Here is a 21452-nt window from a genome sequence, read left to right as displayed (position 1 = left end):
AAGTCCCTCTCTGAAACCATTGTGGCCAAGGACACACAGGACTCTAATGAGCTATATCTGGGTCACTTGTTGGGCTCAGTGGTAAAGTCGCCTCTTTATGGCCTTGAGATTGGGGGCGGGGCAGTCATTTAAGGAAAATCAGGTGCTATGGCCAAAAGATAGACAAAATAGATATTGGACAACAGTAATAATGTCGGGTCATTGATAGAGATTTTCGTATCCAAATTTAGTATCCAAAGAGCAGGTTTCAATGCATAGTATTTTAAAGCTAAGTGCTAAATTATGGTCCCTTTGAAAACCACATTTAAAAATGAATTCTAACAAAGAAACAAAAGTTTCTCTATTCTTAAGAGTACCTGAATCTAAATCTGTATTCCAGTTTTGAAATCTTTTTTTTTTTTTTTTGGTCTATATGCTGAGTCTTAGTTGTGGCACACAGGATTTTGATTTTCATTGCAGTGTGCAAACTCCTAATTGTGGCATGGGGGACCTGGTTCCCTGACCAGGGATCGAACCCAGGGCCCTCTGCATTGGGAGCACAGTCTTAGCCACTGGACTACCACGGAAGTCCCAGAATCTGCTTTTAAAACAAATCTAGGATTAACCACAATTACAAATTGGCCATATGAACAGAACTAAACTCTGAAGAACTGTATTTCTATCTTTATTTCTGTTTCTCATTTACATGTGAAAGTATACACATGCCTAGTTAGTTTTCATTTTAAAGATTGTGTGTGGGATATAAGTAAATAGCACAGAAGAACCAATTTGCATTCATATTCTAGATCTTCCAATTATTGGCTTAATTGCTCTGTGCCTCAGGTTTCCCATCTGTAAAATGGGGGTGACATGGCAATATAATAGGGTGGTTGTAAGGATGAAATAGTCCACATAAAGGTGGTTTTTATAGATTAGTCACTGACATATAGAACTTTTTTGCTACAGTGTCATTATTTAGTGCTTTTTTTTTTTTCTTTCTTTTGGCCACACCATTTGGCATGTGTGGTTAATTCTCCCACCAGCTATGAAACTGTGCCCCCTGCTTTGAAAGCATGGAGTCTTAACCACTGGACCACCAGGGGAGTCCCCTCTCGGTGCTTCTTACTGATACAAATATTCTTGTTTGAATTTTTTTGGAAATTTCTTACATTAGAATTGAATATCAAATTTTTGTCTTAATGGCTCGATTTATTTAAAAAATATTATTGAACCTCCACTATCACTAAAATGCTCGGATAACCTGGGGACCCAGAATAAGGAATGAAGAGAATAGTCTCCTCACAAAAGATTTAAGTGGGGAGGTAAAAACACACATTATTCCATGCATGATAATATGGCTAGGGTATTGTAGAAATGCCAGTTATCACATAAACTTCACTTGTCAGCAGTGTATTCCCTGAGAATTTGCTGTGTAAATACCAATTATGTCTGTGTAAAATAAAAATTTGGAATCCTTTTAAGACTTTTAGACCTTTTAGAATTCAGAATCTTTTTTACGGCAACTAAGAATTGTAAAATTGAGAGACTATAATTTTTTCTTTTGTTCTTTTTTTTTTTTCAGTGTTTGAAAGATGTATGGGGATCTTGAAACCTTCAGACATAAGACAACTTCCAGCAACTTCAGGAGAAGTTTGTCTACACTCAGGCTGCAGTATTTTCAGCAAACATCATTGGACGGTGGGCGAATGCCCTATCTTTTGGTGGAATGAAAAATTTGAGCCAGTGAAGCCAAATTCTCATTGCAAGCAGCATGCTTGGCTCCTTGCTCACTGCAAACAGGCATTTAAAATGTGAATTTGAAATCGGGTGTCTCCACTACTACCAGCTAATATGGCATCATAGGTGTTTCCTAAGTTTTAAGTCTTGGGGGGAAAAATACTCCACTGACATCTGCCATCTCCACCAGGAACTCTTTTATGGAAGCTCCATTTTTGTGTGTTCCCACTCTTCTTCCCATCTTCTGCACAATCATGTGCTCTTCTGAAGTAAGAATAAGGTCTTGGAGTATGTAAGTCCCAGACTTACAGCAAGAAATGGCTCTTGGCCATCATAATGTCTTACAGTTAAAAGCCACCAAAAACTATTTTTAAAACACCTTGGAAAAGTGAGAAGAAATGGCACACCCATCACAAAACATACATAGTTTAAAAGTTGCATTTTTTTTCTCAGTGGGTATCAGTTGTAAATAAAAATGAACTAGGGGCCAAAATATAAAACCAAAAATGAAGCAGCTATGTGTAGTTATTAATTTCTAGTTTGAACTGTAACTGAATACTGTGGCTTCGTATGTATTATTTTATACTGTACTTTTCCCGTTATTGATGCTTCGGACTTTAATAAGAAATTCCATAGTTTTTAATATCACAAATGAGAATATTTGAACAATGTATTCTAGAAAGCAATATACTAACTGAAGTGAATGCTTGTATATAATAAGATAGCCTTAATCCTTTTTCTCTAATGCCTTAACTGTCGAATAATTAAAACTTTTAAAAAGCCTAGGGTTATAGTCAGCATGCTAGACTGAGAGGTGAACACTGATGTGATGAGAACAGGTGCTGCTGTCGGTGTGTGGCACTGTGGTTTAGCTGTGTTTATGCTCCAGAAGTGCAATAGTAGACACTAGCTACGTAGTACTGCTGCCTCGTGTAACTCCAAAGAGAAAAACCGAATTTGATTAACCGAGTGCACATGTTCCTTTAAGTTCCTCTTAATGTCCTTAGCTTGAATGCAATGCCATACAGATTTATGTGGCTGCTATTTTTATTTACTTTGCATTATTTTGATTAATACCTTAAATGGAAAGCCAAACAGTCCCTCTTCACTGACCAGTAATGTCCATTTAACTGCAGTAGGAAAAATAAGAAAAACCATGTTGTGTGAAAATTGGTGATAACTGGCACTTAAGATCATAAAAATAGTTCTTTATACTTGGCTGCCTTAAGATGCTGTTTGCCCAGAGCTCTGAAAGACTTTAAGATAGGCAGTAATACTACAATACTACTGAATTTTTGTAGAATTGTTACATTTGATAATAAAACTTGCCTGTTTAATCTCAATGTTTGCATTCTGTTTTGTAATTAGAAGAGTTAAGGGTAACAGATGAAGGGTGTGGTGGGTAAAGCCATCTTTTCCTGAGGTGGTAGGATATTTCCTTAAGTTACTGTGAGTGTTTGTAGGTGTGCTCTGTCGTGTCTGATTCTTTGCGACCCCATGAACTGTAGCCCGCCAGGCTCCTCTGTCATGGAATTTTCCAGGGAAGAATACTGGATTGGGTCGCTATTTCCTTTTCCAGGGGATCCTCCTGACCCAGGGAATCGAACCTGCATATCCCGTACTTCCTGCATTACAGGCAGATTATTTATTGCTAAAACACAGGGGAAGCTATCAATGATTAATGCACTCCAGATACAGATTAAACAACCAGGCTTAGAGTATAAATCATTGAGACTTTGCTCCAAAAATTCTTAAAACTGTAGTCATACTTATTAATATGTGGTCCTTGTATCTTATTATTAGAACTCTGCTTGATAATTTGAAAACTTATTGGAGCCACATAAGACATTTCTTAAAAGCCATATAATAAAAGCTAGAACTCTAGTGTTTCTGAACCCCACATACTTCTTTATTCCAATTTCTCTATCTGCTAATTCTGAGTTCTCCAATATTCTCTCTAATCCAAATTTTATCCATTTTTTAGGAACTAGGTTAAGACTTCCACCATTTTATTACATATATTGACCATATCATAATTTGATGTATATACTCTTTATGGAGTTCAATTCCAGATCTAGTACATTTTTACACACATAATCTTGTTAAGTACTCATCAAGTGAAGTTTAATTCAACTGGGACACTTCTGCAATCTCGGTCCTTGCCGACATCATTTATAAGAATGAAGCAATTGCTTTCAGGTTTGTGCTTCAGCTTTGAGTCTGTGAAGAGGGAGCAGAGCCCTCTGGGCAATCTAAGGTTCTGCTCCAGCTTCCTGTACCTTTATGTCTCTGGTAGGCATTTAATGTCCAGGCTATTCCTTGCCTTAAAGAAAAACAGGTTGCCTGGGCTAAGGAGATAGCTATTTACCTCCTTGAAATAGGACCTCATATAATTGCTCCTAAGGCAGAAAAAGAACATAGGTGATGGTATGAGATTAATAAAGGCTGGTGGGAAAGAATTGAGAATAGAGAGTATATAAAAAAAAATCTTAAAGTCCGTCTCATAGGTTTATAGATGGTTACATAATTTCTCTTCCTCTCCCTGCTTCCCCCAGCTCTTTGGGGAAAATGTTTTTAACATATACAAAAATAGAACGATGGCCACCAAGCCTCTATCCAGTTTCAACAATTACAAACTCAAAGCCAATCTTGCCTATAGATGGATTATATTATCAATTGTAAAATCTATTACATATAGGATTATATGTAGTTATATTGTTCAGTCACTACGTTGTGTCTGACTGCGATCCCATGAACTGCAGCATGCCAGGCTTCTCTGACCTTCATTATCTCCCTGAGTGCTCAGACTCATGTCTATTGAGTCAGTGAGGCCATTCAACCATCTCGTCCTCTGTAGCTTCCTTCTCTCCCTCAATCTTTCCCAGTGTCAGGGTTTTTTCTAATGTGTCAGCTCTTCGCATCAGGTGGCCAAAGTATTGGAGCTTCAGCATCCGTCCTTCCAATGAATATTCAGAGTTGATCTCCTTTAGGATTGACTGATTTGATCTTGCTGTCCAAGGGACTCTCAAGAGTCTTCTCCAGCACCACAGATTGAAAGCATCAGTTCTTTGGCACACAGCCTTCTTTATGGTCCAACTCTCACATCCATACATGACTTGAAAAAACCATAGCTTTGACTATTCAGACCTTTGTCGGCAAACTGGTATCTACTTTTTAATACTGTCTAGGTTTGTCATAGCCATTCTTCCAAGGAGCAAGTGTCTTTTAATTGCATGGCTGCAGTCACCATCCACATTGACTTTGGAGCCCAAAATGAAATCTGACAGTTTCCACATTTTCCCCATCTATTTGCCATGAAGTGATGGGATTGGATGCCATGATCTTAGTTTTTTGAATGCCGAATTTTAAGCCAGCTTTTTCACTCCTCTTTCACCTTCATCAAGAGGCTCTTTAGTTCCTCCTCACCTTCTGCCATTAAAGTGGCATCATCTGGATATCTGAGATTTGTTGATATTTCTCCTAGCAATCTTGATTCCAGCTTGTGATTCATCCAGCCCAGCATTTTTCATTATGTTCTCTGCATATAAGTTAAGTAAGCAGGGTGACAATATACATTCTTGAAGTATCCTTTCCCAGTTTAGAACAAGTCTGTTGTTCCATGTCCAGTTCTAACTTGCTTCTCATCCTGTATACAGGTTTCTCAGGAAGCAGGTAATGTGGTCTGGTATTCCCATCTCATTAAGAATATTCCACAGTTTGTTGTGATCTGCACATCCAAAGGCTTTAGCATAGTCCATAAAGCAGAAATAAAGATGATTTTTTGGAATTCCTTTCCTTTTCCATGATCCACTGTATGTTGGCAGTTTGATCTCTGGTTCCTCTACCTTTTCTAAATCCAGCTTGTACATCTGGAAGTTCTCAGTTTACATGCTGCTGAAGCCTATCTTGAAGGAATTTGAGCATAATCTTGCTGGCATGTGAAATGATTGCAACTGTTCAGCAATTTGAATATTCTTTGGCATTGCCTTTCTTTGGAATTGGAATGAAAACTGACCTTTTCCAGATTATATAGATTATCCATATATCTTTCCACTTTTCCCACTGTTGTATTATTTTGAAGCAAATTCTTAGGGCCAAGATTAAAATGGAACTCCAAGTATAAAACTGGGCCATGGTAGGAAGTGTTTTAATGAGAAGTGTGTGTGCTCAGTCATGTCTGACTCTTTGTGACCCCATGGATGGTAGCTCACAGGCTCCTCCGTCCAGGGAATTTTCCAGGCAAGAATACTGGAGCAGGGTGCCATTTCCGCCTCAGAGATAGAACCCAAGTCTCTTGGATCTCCTGCATTGGCAGGCAGATTCTTTACCACTGCACTACCTGGGTAGCTTCTTAGTGAGAAGAAGCAAAGGCTAAATAGGACTGAACTGGTAGAAATAATTCGGTTTCTGAATTTCTGCAATTGTGCTTTGTAATCCATTCCCTATCCCATGTGCCAATATGAGACACAGACTAGACAGGATATGGTGTAAACTGAGGACTGGAAGGCCACCAGGATGGAATTTGGGAATGAGAGCCCTGAATGAGTACCATAGGGAGAAATTGTTTTTCTACATTCTTGCTGCCTTTTTTAAGTGAGTTTTGAGGCCAAGATCCTAAGGGATCAAAGGTTCAAAAACAAATGACTAGCTCCTAACTTAGAAAACTTAAAGGGAAATGTCCATATTTCAGTGTACTTCCCCTCAGTTACTTTACGTGGAAAGTGGAGGGATATTTCAAGCCAAAACCAAGCTGATAATCATTACCTTGGAAGAGTATACAACCAAACACTGAGAATATGTATAAATTATATTATATATATATATAAAGCACAATAAAAACCACTGTGTAGGTTAAATGAATCTTCACAATAACCTATTAGGTGGTGCTGGTGGTAGAGAACCACCTGCCGATGCAGGAGACATAAGAGGCTCAGGTTTTATCCCTCCGTCAGGAAGATCCCCTGCAGGAGGGCACAGCAACCCACTCCAGTATTCCTGCCTGACGTATCCCATGGATAGAGGAGTCTGGCAGGCGGCAGTCCATGGGGTGGCAAAGAACCGGACACTATAGAAGCGACTTAGCATTTACTAACAATAGCAACACTATTATTATTTTTACTGACCAGGAAATTAAGTGTAGGTTAAGTAGTATCTGTCTTGGCTGCCCAGAAAGTACAGGAAAGGATCTAGAAGATAAAGATTTGGACTCTAGTTGATGTGATTAGTGCTCTCATAACTGCTTCTTAGTAGTTCTGGCTCTTTTCCTAGCATTGCACAAATACAATCCATCATTACAGAGTCATAGAGTTGGGCTTCAAAATGTTCCTTTGGTCTGCCTTTTCACGTTATTACCACTGTGCCATCAGTTCAGCTGCTGAATTATTCAGCAGCTACATACTGTTGCTGTGCTAAAAGGCAATGTTGATAAATGAGTAACAAAGCTGCTGATTGCACACTCAAATTTGAGCCAGTGTTTTTTAACCCATATGAAACCAATATGATAGTGGCGTTAAACACTAGAAACATATTTTAAAAAATCAAAATGGAATTTTCATCTTGTTCTGGATGGTTCTCAGCTTGTATGTGTGTGTACGTGTGTGACAGAGACAGAGAGAGAAAGAGATTCATCCTTCCTTCCCTGATGGTGTTTCTCATGGTTTCTTCCTTAGCCACCTTCTCTCTTTTCTGGGCAAATTCAATAACTTACTTCTGCATTCTTGTTTGAAGCTACCAGCTTAAAAACCCAACAGTTCAATGGACATTTATTTCCATTTAAATATCTCTCTGGGCATTTCAAATGCAACATGCTAAAAACAAACGTATCTTCCTATGTTAGCAGGTCTGAAAACCTGCTCCATATGTTTTCTCTACTTCAGGAGCCAGCACCACATAGTACCAGGTATTAACGTTAAGAAAGCCATGTGTGACTTCCTCACCTCACCATCCTCACCATCAGCATCTCTCATCAGTGCTTTGCCCCAGTATTGAATCCGTGCTGCAAATTCTGCTTTCCTCTATTGCCAGAATGCTTTTCTATAAGAATAATATTTCAAATTATTACATTTTAAAATAAAAATGTTTATTTATTTGGCTGCACTGGTCTTTAGTTGCAGCATGCTGAATCCTTAGCTTCAGCATATGAACTCATAGTTGTAGTATCTAGTTCCCTAACCAGGGATCAAACCTGGGCCCTGGGCATTGGGAGTCCAGAGTCTTAGCCACTGGACCACCAGGGAAGTCCTTGATTACATGTTTTGAAACCACTTTATTGAAGTATTATTGAGATATAAAGACTGTACAACTTGGTGTGTGCAACTTGGTGAGTTGGATCATAGAAAAAGCAAGAAAGTTCCAGAAAAACATCTACTTCTGCTTCATTGACTACCCCAAAGCCTTTGACTATGTGGATCACTATAAACTGTGGAAAATTCTTAAAGAGATGGGAATACCAGAGTACCTTACCTGCCTCCTGAGAAACCTGTATGCAGGTCAAGAAGCAACAGTTATAACCAGACATGGAACAACGGACTGGTTCAAAGGAGTGACTTGGGAAAGGAGTGTGTCAAAGCTGAATATTGTTACCCTGCTTATTTAACTTAAATGCAGAGTACATCATGAGAAATGCCGGACTGGATGAAGCACAAGCTGAAATCAAGATTGCCGTGAGAAATATCAATAACCTCAGATATGCAGATGACACCACCCTTATGGCAGAAAGCGAAGAGGAACTAAAGAGCCTCTTGATGAAAGTGTAAGAGGAGAGTGAAGAAGTTGGCTTAACACTCAACATTCAAAAAATGAAGATCATGGCATCTGGTCCCATCACTTCATGGCAAAGAGATGGGGAAACAATGGAAACTGTGACAGACTTTATTTTGGGGGGCTCCAAAATCACTGCAGATGGTGACTGCAGCCATGAAATTAAAAGATGCTTGCTCCTTGGAAGGAAAGTTTTGACAAACCTGCTGCTGCTGCTGCTGCTGCTACATTGCTTCACTCGTGTCCGACTCTGTGCAACCCCATAGACGGCAGCCCACCAGGCTCTCCCGTCCCTGGGATTCTCCAGGCAAGAACACTGGAATGGGTTGCCATTTCCTTCTCCAATGCATGAAAGTGAAAAGTGAAAGTGAAGTCACTCAGTCGTTTCTGACTCTTCGCTACCCCATGGACTGCAGCCTACCAGGCTCCTCCGTCCATGGGATTTTCTAGGCAAGAATACTAGAGTGGGGTGCCATCGCCTTCTCCATGACAAACCTAGACAGTGTATTTAAAAGCAGAAATGTCACTTTGCTGACAAAGGTCTGTATAGTCAGAGCTATGGTTTTTCCAGTGGTCATGTATGGATGTGAGAGTTGGACCATGAAGAAGGCTGAGTGCCAAAGAATTGATGCTTTTGAACTGTGGTGTTGGAGAAGACTCTTGAGAGTCCCATGGACTGCAAGGAGATCAAACCAGTCAGTCCTAAAGGAAATCAACCCTGAACATTCATTGGAAGGATTGATGCTGAAGCTGAAACTCCAATCTTTGGCCATCTAATGCGAAGAGCCATCTCATTGGAAAAGATCTTGATGCTGGGAAAGATTGAGCGCAGGAGGAGAAGGGGACAACAGAGGAGAAGATCGTTGGATGGCATCCCCGACTCAATGGACATGAGTTTGAGCAAGCTCCAAGAGATGGTGAAGAACAGGGAAGCCTGGCGTGCTGCAGTCCATGGGGTCGCAGAGTCACTCAAGACTAAGTGACTTAACAGCATACTAGGTAAGCATATTAGTGAAACCATCACCAGAATCAATGCCACAAATATCACCTCCAAAAATTGTCTCCCACCCTCTTTAACTTTTGTGTGGGTGTGTGATAAGAACACAACAAAGTGATTATGTGTTCTTCACATCTTTTCTACTAAAGGTTTCCACTTGCCGTTTAAAATACCCAAACGTATTACTGCATGCTATTGGGTGAGCTGACGTCTGCCTACCTCTTGAGTTTTATTCAAGGCAGCCTTACTCTCATGCTCTATACTCTGTTGTCTTTTTTCCAGGTTGTTGCAGTAGTGATGCACTGTTTTTTTCTGTTATCTTTCTCTTCACTGACTAACTGCTATGCAGAATTCTTACCTTTCCATGGAAGGCCTTTCCTGACCCACTAGGCTCTGTAAATCTCTCTATAATCTGCTCCCCAGATTGTAACTTCAATCAAGGTAAAGTGTATCTTCTTCCCCACTGAATCCTTAGTGACTAGGCAGCACTTGGGATATATACAATAAGTATCTGTTGAATGAATAAGTGTATGTTCGTTCCTGCAGGTGAAAAGGAATGTGCTTTATGCAGTTTTCCTTTAAAGTTGTCTATAAATTTAAATCTTAAAAGTAAAAAATTGTTTTTCTTTAGCACCAGTTAAAATGTTAGTATAATCTAGTTATTAACAGTATGCTTTTTACACTAAAATGTAAAATCAGAGTCACCTTTCACATTGATGTACACATTCAAAGAGAAAGTTTGGTATGGAATTCACCCAAACATGATTTTGGATGCCTCTGCCATCTCCAGGACTCACAGTGACTTTTCAGGGTCCTATTCTCAACCGGAGTGCTTATGTGGAACTGTAACAAAATTTTAAAAATTTATCTATATTTAAATCATGTCATAATTGGTGAACAGATTTTTTCTTTTCTTTTTTTTTTTTACTGTATTAAGGAAAAAAAAACCATGGCAATTACCCTGTTACACTTAAATTGTTATGGTGATACATCGTAATTTTGCTGGGAAAACTTTTCCTTCCACAATCACTGTATGCTTTTGGTTTTAAGATATATCTGTACTTTGGAGTGCGACTAGTCCTCCACACAGCTGGTCTAGATATACCCGATCAGTCACCTGCACTGACTGGCTGCCTGAGGAGTAGATCAGTGGTAGCTCTGGGGGCACCAGGCCATCCAAGTTCTAGCTGGAGCCATTTTCAGGGTGGGAAGACGGCATCAGCAGTTTCATGTTATCAGTGCTTGGGGAACAGCAGATTCTTTTCTGAATTAATAATTGATGTACTTAGAATCCACCTGCTATGCCTTCCCTCTATCGTGAGAAAGAATTTAATCTGTTATTTACATGGGTCCAGAATGCCGGAGAGTAATCAACGCTAGGGAGCTCCTCACGGGGCAATCTCAATCCATAAATAGGGTCGACAAAGGAACAAAAAGCCAAACCAAACCAAAAGCAGCATACTTAATTAAGTGGAAATTTCAAATAAATAACAAGTAATTTTTAGCTTACGCTGGCCCAAATATTGCATGGAGCATATTATACTAAAATGTCCTATATTACCTGGCAGTTCTAATATTCAATTAAACTAAATTTCACAAATATTTACTTACTTAGTTACCTCAGGGCTTACTTACCTGAAAGAAGAGAGGATGAAATCTTGGTCTACTAAAATAGAAGCTTTGCCTGGAAAAATCTTAATAATAAGCCATTTAGTACCACTAATTTTTTTATTAATAAATGAAAGAATGTGTTTAATGAATTAATGATTTCTTATGACTAATCTGGTTAAAAAAAAAGTCTCTTCCTGGAGGAGTTTTAACTGTAGGAAAAAACTATACTTTAGAAGATGTCCTAGAGTTCAGTTGTCTATGTTCACATGTCCTGTGTTCAATTTAAAAATATTTAAATAGATACACATTGTTTAATGTTTTCCCACTGGGGAGGCTTATACAGTTTCCCAGTTTGACTATTGCTTTTTATGATTGTGATTCTTCCAGTTAGTGGAAGAGGAAGACAGCCGATCCTTGTGAGTGATAACAGAGCAAATACATTCAGGAGGCACCGAAGTACAGCTTCAAACAATGAGGAAAAAGTGAGGCCTGCTTGAGAAACAACTGCAGGAGCAACTGACAATATAGCCCTTTATTTCCTCTTTTACAGAAAAAGCTTAGAAAAAAATTAATTCATAATCACAAGAAGAACTAATGACAAGCTAAGACAAAACAGCGTCTAACCACAGTTCTCATGGTTAGTGTGAAACATACAACTTATCTAAGACATCCACAGCTCATACTATTATCAGCAACTTTTAAATTAATTACCAACATAGTCTACAACATGTTTCAAAGAGTTGAAAGAACAGGATAAAACATGACCAAAGTACAAGTCAGAATATAATGCTGGTAAGAGTGTTATGTGTTTTCAAGGACTAATTGATCATACCTGGTTCAGACTTCACAAAGGAGATGGTATTGAGGCTAACTTAAATATGTTACTTAATGGATAATTACAAATTTATAACATAATAAAGGTGAGAAAGAGTTCCATATCTTTAATAGAAGAAAAGCTGAACTAATGCAAAGATTTCACACTAATTATTCTATACGCTAAGATGGAGAGTTAGATAGAAGAGTATCCTTTAAAACAGTCTTTACTTGTATTTTTTTTCGTTTCAAGTAGGTGAGTTTTCAGGGGCTTTTGTTTTGTATTTGTCTCATGTTCTGGAAACAAACAGTACTTGGTACACAGAAGGCACATGATCAATTTTAAGATAGAAACCTTAACACTCATTCTCAGCTCATCATTTATCACATCCAGTTGGTCACTAGGCCCTGTAGATTTTACCTCCAGCATTTTTTGAATCCGTTCTCTTTGAACACTTTTATTTCCATTGTCTTATTTCAAGCCTTTATTTTTTAACCCAGTTACTACAATACCCTTCTAATCTACATTTTCTTAAAAGACTTAACTTCTTAAACAAAGCATTTCACATCAAGCCCTAAAAATATCCATTGCACACAAAAGGGGTCCTTAAGCTTCTAGGTGGTGGTTTAGCCTCTAAATCATGTCCGACTCTTGCAGCCCCAGGGACTGTATCCCACCAAGCTCCTCTGTCCATGGGATTTCCCAGGCAAGAATACTGGAGTGGGTTGCTGTTTCCTTCTCCAGGGGATCTTCCCAACCCCGAGATGGAACCAGGGTCTCTTGCACTGCAGGCGGATTCTTTACCAATTGAGCCACCAGGGAAGCCAAACTTCTAGAGGTGGCAGCAAATCATACTGTTCTTTGAGTGTAGACTGTAAATGAAAGACCATTTGAGAAAATCTGAAGTGTTTAGGATTGGTCAAGATGAGGCAAAGGTTAATGAAACGACCCTTCAAATTCTGGATGGGAAACTAGCAGCCCATGGTTTGCAGTCATAAAATGGTCCATGAAGTCAGGATCAGAAGTTATCATTCTGATTATCACACATATTAGGATCACGTGTGCGCCTGGTTGTGTATATTACCATCTGGAATCACCTGGTCTTATCGAGTTATGGAGTGACCTAATGAAAGCTCAGCTATGCTGCTGCTGCTGCTAAGTCGCTTCAGTGTCCGACTCTGTGCAACCCCATAGACGGCAGCCCACCAGACTCCCCCGTCCCTGATATTCTCCAGGCAAGAACACTGGAGTGGGTTGCCATTTCCTTGTCCAATGCATGAAAGTGAAAAGTGAAAGTGAAGTCGCTCAGTCGTGTCTGACCCTCAACGACCCCATGGACTGCAGCCTTCCAGGCTCCTCCATCCATGGGATTTTCCAGGCAAAGTACTGGAGTGGGGTGCCATTGCCTTCTCCGAAGCTCGGCTATACTGCCAGGTAAACGGCGACATCTTGAGCAGTCAGGGGTACATCTTTTTGAATGAAGTTGATATTTGGAACAAAAAACATCTTATTTTTCTCATAGGGAAATTACACTTGTTCAGGGATAAAATGATTCATTCTCAGTCTTATGGGAAGGTTTAGGGTTCAAGGGAAGAATGTTCCTATTAGGGAACACAATCACAATTCCACCAATTTGTATCTGAAGATTGAATAAGTATCTCTCCTTTCATATTCCTATTTAATTTCGAGAATCACTATTTTTTCTCTTTTTCTACTTCTGTGTAGCACATATACGACCTGAGGAATGGTCATCACCTCAAGACCCTTGACATGGAAAACAGTGGCCCTCATGAAGTGGAGCTCTGCTTGTTTCTCATCTGATAAGCTGGGCACTGAAATCTGCTGCTTGTGTACATAGGTTCTTGTGGTTTTCAGTGACCAACAGTTTTGTTCTCTCTTAGTTTTGACTCAGGCCTTTTTGGGGCAACTAGTGTCTTCCCATAGAAACCCATGTTTCTAACTCCTTGTCCAATGTTACTTGTCAGGCAAGAAATATTTACAGGTGACCAAAGGCATAAAAAGAGTTCCTGGAACTGTTTTTGCATAGCACTGAAAGCTGATAGCTTCTCTCCAAATACCCTGACTTAATATAGGTGCTATTAGGAAGGAGACTCTTGCTGTCTGCTAAAAATGGGACAGCCATCATTACCCCATGACTTCAGTGAGTTCCTGTGCTTTTTTCCTCTCATTCTATAATGGGCATTTTATCAGTTCTTAAATTTACTTCTTCCTACTGTTGAAACGCATGAATGCAAAGTGCTATGACCCAGATAACCACGATAGTGTGGTCACTCACCTAGAACCAGACATCCTGGAGTGCGAAGTCAAGAAGGCCTTAGGAAGCCTTACCACAAAGCTAGTGGAGGCCATGGAATTCCAGCTGAGCTATTTAAAATTCTAAAGGATGATGCTGTTAAAGTGCTGCTCTCAATATGTCAGGAAATTTGGAAAACTCAGAAGTGGCCACAGGATTGGAAAATGTCAGCTTTCATTTCAATCCCAAAGAAGGGCAAAGCCAAAGTATGTTCAAATTACCATACAATGTGATGCTCAAAATCCTTCAAGCTAGGTGGCACTAGTGGTAAAGAAACCGCCTGCCAATGCTGGAGTTGTAAGAGATGCAAGTTTGATCCCTGGGTGAGGGAAGATCCCCTGGAGAAGGAAATGACAACCCACTCCAGTATTCTTGCCTGGGAAATCCCATGGACAGAGGAGCTCAACGGGTCTCAGTTCATGGGGTCGCAAAAATTCAGAGACCACTGAAGCGACTTAGCACAGCACACAGGCTTCAGTAGTATGTGAACTGAGAACTTCCAGATGTACAAACTGAGTTTTCAAGAGGCAGAGGAACTAGAGATCAAATTGCCTACATTTGTCGGATCATAGAGAAAGCAAGGGAGCTCCAGAAAAATATGTTTTATTGACTGTGCTAAAGCCTTTGACTGTGTGGATCACAATAAACTGTGGAAAATTCTTAAAGAGATGGGAGTACCGGGTTACCCTACCTGTCTGCTGAGAAATCTGTAGGTAGGTCAAGAAGCAACAGTTAGAATTGGACAAAGAACTGACTGGTTCAAAATTGGGAAAGCAGTATGACAATGCTGTATATTGTCATCCTGCTTATTTAGCTTATATGCAGAGTATTTCATGTGAAATGCCAGCCTGGGTGAGTCACAAGCTGAAATCAAGATTCCTGGGAGAAATTTCAACAACCTTAGATATGCAGATAATACCACTCTAACGGCAGAAAGTGAAGAGGAACGAAAGAGCCTCTTTGATGAGGGTGAAAAGCTGACTTAAAACGCAGCATTCAAAAACCTAAGATCATGGCATCCAGTCCCATCAGTTAATGGCAAATAGAAGGGGAAAAAGTGGAAGCAGTGACAGATTTTATTTTCTTGGGTTCCAAAATCACTCCAGACAATGACTGCAGCCATGCAATTAAAAGATGCTTGCTCCTTGGAAGGAAAGCTATGACAAACCCAGCCAGTGTATTCAAAAGCAGAGGCATCTTTTTAATATGTGACAAAGTCAAAGCTAAGGTTTTTTTAGTAGTCATGTACAGATGTGACAGGTGGACTGGAAAGAAGGCTGAGTGCCAAAGAATTGATGGTTTTGAACTGCCGTCCTAGAGAAGACTCTTGAGAATCCCTTGGAGAGCAAGGAGCTTAAACCGAAACCTAAAGGAAATCAACCCAAAATATTCATTTGAAGGACTGTTGCTAAAGTTGAAGCTCCAATAGTTCCGCCCCCTGATGTGAAGAGCTGACTTACTGGGAAAGACTCTGACTCTGGGAAAGACTGAAGGCAGAAGGAGAAGGGCTGCATCAGAGGATAAGATGGTTAGAAAGTATCACTGACTCAATGATCATGAATCTGAGTAAACTCCGGAAGGTAGTGAAGGACAGGAGAGCCTGTCATGCTGTAGTCCATGGGGACACAAATACAAGACTTAATGACTGAACGACAACAACACTGTTGAGGGGGAAAGATCCAGGTATATTTGGAGAATGCCTGATACAATAACAGTGAAGACAAACAGTATGACAAGTTAAACTACGCTCCATTGCTGTGGAATACCTAAACTGCACCCTCTCCTCTACACTGGCCGTAGTATTACTGTTTGTAAAAGAATATTATGAAATGCAGATACATTTGTTTAACCACTTTGGGCGGTTAAGACACTTATGTTGCAAGTACAAGCTTTTTTCTTGTATGTGTCTGCTGCTGCTGCTGCTGCTGCTGCTAAGTCGCTTCAGTCGTGTCCGACTCTGTGCGACCCCATAGACAGCAGCCCACCAGGCTCCCCAGTCCCTGGGATTCTCCAGGCAAGAACACTGGAGTGGGTTGCCATTTCCTTCACCAATGCATGAAAGTGAAAAGTGAAAGTGAAGTCGCTCAGTTGTGTCCGACTCTTAGTGACCCCAGGAATGCAGCCTACCAGGCTCCTCTGTCCATGGGATTTTCCAGGCAAGAGTACTGGAGTGGGTTGCCGTTGCCTTCTCCGTCTTGTAAATGTCTAGCGGGCTACTAAACCAATGTGCCAACAACCCAAAGGGGTTTTGCCGCGCTCTGAAGGCACTCTGAGGATTCAGGAGCCCTGGCTCAGACTAGCTTGGTGACTTAGACTCGCTGGACCTCCTTTTCCTCTCTGTAAAATGGAGCAGGTACGGGGGCTGGATCTGGATATTCTCTGGACTGTGCCGTGATTAGTCACTCAGTCGTGTCTGACTCTTTGCGACCCTATGGACTGCAGCCCACCAGGCTCCTATGTCCACTGGGGATTCTTCAGGCAAGAACACTGGAACGGGTTTCCATGACCTTCTCCAGGGGATCTTCCCGACCCAGGGATCGAACTCAGGTCTCCCGCACTGCGGTCGGAGTCTTTACCGTCTGAGCCACCAGGAATACCTGAGTCCAGTCACAAAAGTGCCAGAACGGCCCTCGGGCAGCCACCTTTACCGGTGAGGAGAAGTGGGGGGAGGGCCCCAGCGGGAGCCCCTGGGATTTGTCTCCTAGGGGTGTGGGCGGAAGGGCCCGGAGCGCCAGCCGTGGGCGGAGCCACCCCCGCCTGAGCCGCCTTCCTTCCTGCCCGCTCAGGCCCAGGCGCTCCCGCCATACACTCCGGCCAGCCCTCCGCTCCCAGCACTCTGGTTCCAGGGCGGCCCGGGGCGGGGGGACGCGGTTGGCGGCGACACCGGAGGGGGGTGAGTGGGCGGGTCAGGAAGTGGGGGCGCGGCGGCCCGGGAGCGGGCCTGAGGAGAGCCGCGGGGCTCGGCTACGCGGAGGCGGGAGACGCCGGGCGGCGCTGGAGCCACGAGGAAGCCTCCCCGGCCTCCGCGGGGACGATGGCGGAGGAAGAAGGTGACCGGCCCCGGGGTCCGGCGCGCGTACAGCCGCCAGAGGTCTCGGGAAAAAAGGACCGGGAGACCCGGGCGGCGGGTGGCCGTGGCTGTCCGGCGGGAAGGAGCGGGACCGCGGCGAGGGGGGCGGGAGGTGTGCGGAGACATTGAGAGGGAGTGGAGTGGACGGCCTGAAGTCGTGCCGGCTCGAGTGGGAGGCAGAAGTGGAGCTTGAAGTTGGAAATCGGGTCGCGAGAGAGAACGCCGTGGGGGGAGTGGCTGAGAGGAAGGGCCGGGAGCTGCTGTTGAGCGGAGCGGGGGACGGACTCGGGTTGAGATGTCGGTGCGAGTGCTGAGTGTCTCTTCGGGAGTGAAAGTCGTGTAGCCGAGTGCCCCTCAGGCTGAGTGCGCTCCTGAGAGGTCTGTGGGTGCTGACCAGGTCACCCCCGGGTAAGAGGAGCCGCACGCCAAGTGGGGGGACAGAAAGAGGCTTGGGTTTGGGATGAAAGGGTAAGTGAGGTGGATTGGGAGGAGACGAAGCAGAAACGGAAGAGTGAAGGTCAGCCAATTTCATTTACAGGTTTAGGGGGCGACGGCACAGGGAGAAGGAATGGGTGGCTTTGGGGGGATCCGGAAGCCCGGAGTGCTTTGAGGGTGAAAGTAGGTGGGCTGGAGAAAGCTTTTCACGTCTTCAGGGCCACTGCCAAGACAGCTCACTCAGTGTTGATCCACAGAAGTTGATAGGTATGAGAGAAAAATGGAGAGCTGGGTGGAACTTCGCCAGCAAGAGAGGTTCTAGGAAATATTTGTGTCACATGTTCATAATAGGCACGGTACTTTCAGGCATAGATATAATGATATCGCCTGACTGAGCAGTTAGAGTTTTCATTTTGGAAAATATGATTTTTAACCTTGTTGAGGAGGGTTGTGAACGTGATCTGTTTAGACTGAAACGTTGCTAAACCAGGAATGCAAGAAGGGAGTCTGAAGAATTCAGTGGAAAACAGTTAAAAAAAAATTAATTTTAAGAATTGTTTGTTCTATGACTTGCTGCTCTGTTCCTGCTCTCACTCTTGCTTCATATTTGCCTCCTCCTCCTCTTTAAGTTTTCTGGGTTAAAACTGGTCTAATTTAAGACACTGTACCTAAAAACAGCTTCAAAACTAAACTCTTTGTAGTTGGTAAGGAAGAATGTATTTCTCTTTGTTGCCTTGGTTTTATCTTTGGTTGCAGTATATGTGATACATTTTTTCCTACTTTTTACTTTTCTAACTACCTGCAAATCTCTGGGGGTGGGTTGATAAGCTCACTTATATGTTTCCATGAGAACTTAAAGCATAAAAAAATTAAAACTGCAGTACTAAAAGTCTTCAATATTATATATCATGCTAATGAGAAATTGTTTTAACAGGTTAAAGTTAGACCTAACTAAACAGACATGATATGGAACCAGTTATGATTTCATAAGCCATACAAGTTTGTGAAATTTACTTCCGTGATATAAAGTGAAAAATGACTTTTGTTTGTAGAACCACAGATAATCCAAAGGAATGATATACATCTTACTTGGAATAATTAATGCATTGAAGTTTTGTTAAGTTATAGTTTCATTCAGCAGACTTTTAATTCCATAAATATTTGGCTATCTAATGTGTTAGCTGTGCTTCCCCAATGGCTCAGCAGGTAAAGAATATACCTGCAATGCAGGACACAGGCGATATGGGTTTGATCTCTGGGTTGGGAAGATCCCCTGGAGGAGGAAATAACAATCCACTCCAATATTCTTGCCTGAAAAAATCCCATGGACAGAGGAGCCTGGAGGGCTACAGCCCAAAGGGTCGCAGAGAGTCAGACATGACTAAGCACAGCAACAACTAGTAATTAAATTCTTATTTATTGTAATCTAGTAATGTTATTTATAGTAAACCTGTCTGTGTGCTAGGCATTATTCTGAGTACTTTATGTTTATTAGGCACTCCATACTTTTTTTCAAAATGCATGTTATTTGTATTCACTGTATTAAAATTTGACTAAATGGTCTATTTTACTTGTATCCACGTGTTTTCTATATTGCTTTTTTGCTTATCATTCACTTCACTTGGACCCTTTTCTTTGTCCCACGTTTTCTCTAAGTAAATACTCTTTGGGAATCTCATCTTCTCTTGATGCTGTAGAGAGTCATGGTATTACATTTGTATATCTTGGAACAAATGTTAGAGCAAAGAAAGTGACAGCCTTGAGTAAAGCAGTATCACACTTCTTTTGGAAATTGCTATGTATAGTCTAGATGGACATTTGAAAGCCTGTTTGTAGCCCTGTTAACTGTATGATGTGAAGATCACAGAGCCAGAGACTGAAATAGTAGGTTGTTCCTGTGGCTGTGTTATCATTTTTATTTACTGGACTTTTTCTTTACAATGCTAAAATTATAAGATAGCGAAAAGAAAACTTGAATTCTAACCCAGAGCTTTCCTATCAGAATGAATAACCTGGTTTATCCACTGCATTGGTCTTTGTTGCTTATCCACCTAGGGATTCTGGGCTTTGTTTGTCAATTATGAAGTTAAAAGGTCAGCATAAAGAAAATGAGATAAAATTTGCATCCAGTCAGTTTTGTTGTATAGTCACAGGCAAAAAGTTTAGGAACAAGATGGAAGAGATTGGTTAAAAAGGTTACTGTATTTCCTAAGTAGTACTTTTTGCTCCCACAATTTAATGCCACTGAAATTGGCATGTCTTAAAATCAGGTATTTAATATGTTAGTGTTTTGTTTTGTTTTCCTCTTGAAAAACTTATAAATAGTGTCTTAAAATATATGACATTTTAGAATCAAGAAAACAGTACTGAAATTCCCTGGCGGTCCATTGCTTAGGACTCTGAGCGTCCACTTCAGGGGTAATGGGTTTGATCTCTAGAGAACTAAGATCCCGCATCCTGTGCAGCATGGATGCAAAAAACAAAACAAAAAACCCCATGTGTGTGCACACTCTATTAAAATCTCTGTAAAGTGATTCATTTTATAGAGAAATTTTTTTTTTAAGAAAAATGATAGCTGTTTGTGAAGAACACTTTTCTGTGAATATCCTCATCCTTGTTATCTTAAATGCATACTTTTAGACTCTGTGTAATAAAAAAAAAAGCCCCATCTAACCCATTGGTCATATATTTTGTTTGGCTTGCCTGGTTGCTCAGACAGTAAAGAATCAGCCTGCAGTGCAGGAGACCTGAGTTTGATCCCTGGGTCAGGAAGATACCCTGGAGAAGGAAATGGCAAAGCACTCCAGTATACTTGCCTGGAGAATCCCATGGACAGAGGAACCTGGCGGGCTCTAGTCCACCATGCCGCAAAGCGTTGGATACAATGAGCGACTAACACTTTAACTTTCAGTAGAACAACACTTTAACTTTCAGTAGATTTATTTACTTGATTTCTGAAATTACCCAATTACATTTTTAAAAAAATCTAATACTATTAACGTGTTTAATCATGGATGTGTGTCTACTAAGTAAATGTCTTGTGGTTATAATTTTTTCTTATATTCTTTTTAAAATTTTTTATGTATTTATTGTATTTTTGGCTGTGTTGGTGCTTTGTTGCTGGGCTTTCTGTGGTTGTGGGGTGGAGGACTACTCTCCAGTTGTGGTGCACAGGCCTCTCATTGTAGTGGCTTCTCTTGTTGTGGGGCACAGGCTGTACGGTGCTCAGGCTTCAGTAGTTGTGGTGCACGGCCTTAGTTACCTCGCGGCATGCAGAATCTTCCTGGACCAGGGACCAAACCCACGTCTCCTGCATTGGCAGGCAGATTCTTAACCACTGGACCACCAGGGAAGCCCTGTGTTCTTTTTCAATAAAATTTAAAATGATCGCTTGCATCAAAAGACTTTGTTTGGCTTTACATAAATTTTCATTCTTGTTGACTGCTTCTAACTTTTGCTTTAACCCATAGCAAAATTAAAAGGAAATCATAAATGAGGAACATAATAGTATTTATTAGTTGTCCCAGATTTGTATGCAAAAATGCTCAATATCCATGGTATGACTTTTCTAATAATGTCATTTTTCTGATCTGTTCACTGACTTTGCTACTTAACATGATTATAAAATAAAGAATAAATGATATAAAAATGGTTAAAATTTAGACAAGTCAGACAGAAGCCACTGAGTATATGGTATTTTTTTCCCTCAGTATGTCAGTGTTGAGAGACATTTTTT

At 41.1% G+C, this 21452-nt stretch overlaps 2 protein-coding genes across 12 annotated transcripts in view; both read left to right on the top strand.

Annotated features, from left to right (window-relative positions):
* ESRP1 (epithelial splicing regulatory protein 1) overlaps nucleotides 1-3053 on the top strand; it is a 58382-nt gene extending 55329 nt beyond the window's left edge. For all 8 annotated transcript variants that reach the window (XM_070802889.1, XM_070802890.1, XM_070802888.1 and 5 more), the window contains one exon: nucleotides 1562-3053. Coding sequence is in view for 3 of the 8 variants with exons in the window: in XM_070802886.1 (XP_070658987.1) it covers nucleotides 1562-1588 (27 nt within the window). In the remaining 5 variants the exon portion in view is untranslated. The remainder of the gene's footprint in view (nucleotides 1-1561) is intronic.
* Nucleotides 3054-17114: 14061 nt separating this feature from the next.
* Nucleotides 17115-21452, top strand: part of DPY19L4 (dpy-19 like 4) — a 66998-nt gene continuing 62660 nt past the window's right edge. For 2 of the 4 annotated variants that reach the window (XM_019973809.2, XM_070802884.1), the window contains exon 1: nucleotides 17421-17689. Coding sequence is in view for 1 of the 4 variants with exons in the window: in XM_019973807.2 (XP_019829366.1) it covers nucleotides 17246-17261 (16 nt within the window). In the remaining 3 variants the exon portion in view is untranslated. Of the gene's footprint in view, nucleotides 17262-17420; nucleotides 17690-21452 lie in introns of those variants that run through there. The other 2 variants (XM_019973807.2, XM_070802883.1) reach the window with 2 other exon arrangements.

This window comes from Bos indicus, chromosome 14 (genome assembly GCF_029378745.1).
Source record: "Bos indicus isolate NIAB-ARS_2022 breed Sahiwal x Tharparkar chromosome 14, NIAB-ARS_B.indTharparkar_mat_pri_1.0, whole genome shotgun sequence".
Taxonomy (NCBI): domain Eukaryota; kingdom Metazoa; phylum Chordata; class Mammalia; order Artiodactyla; family Bovidae; genus Bos; species Bos indicus.
Note: the sequence above shows the minus strand (reverse complement) of the source record. Positions and strands in the feature narration are given on the sequence as shown.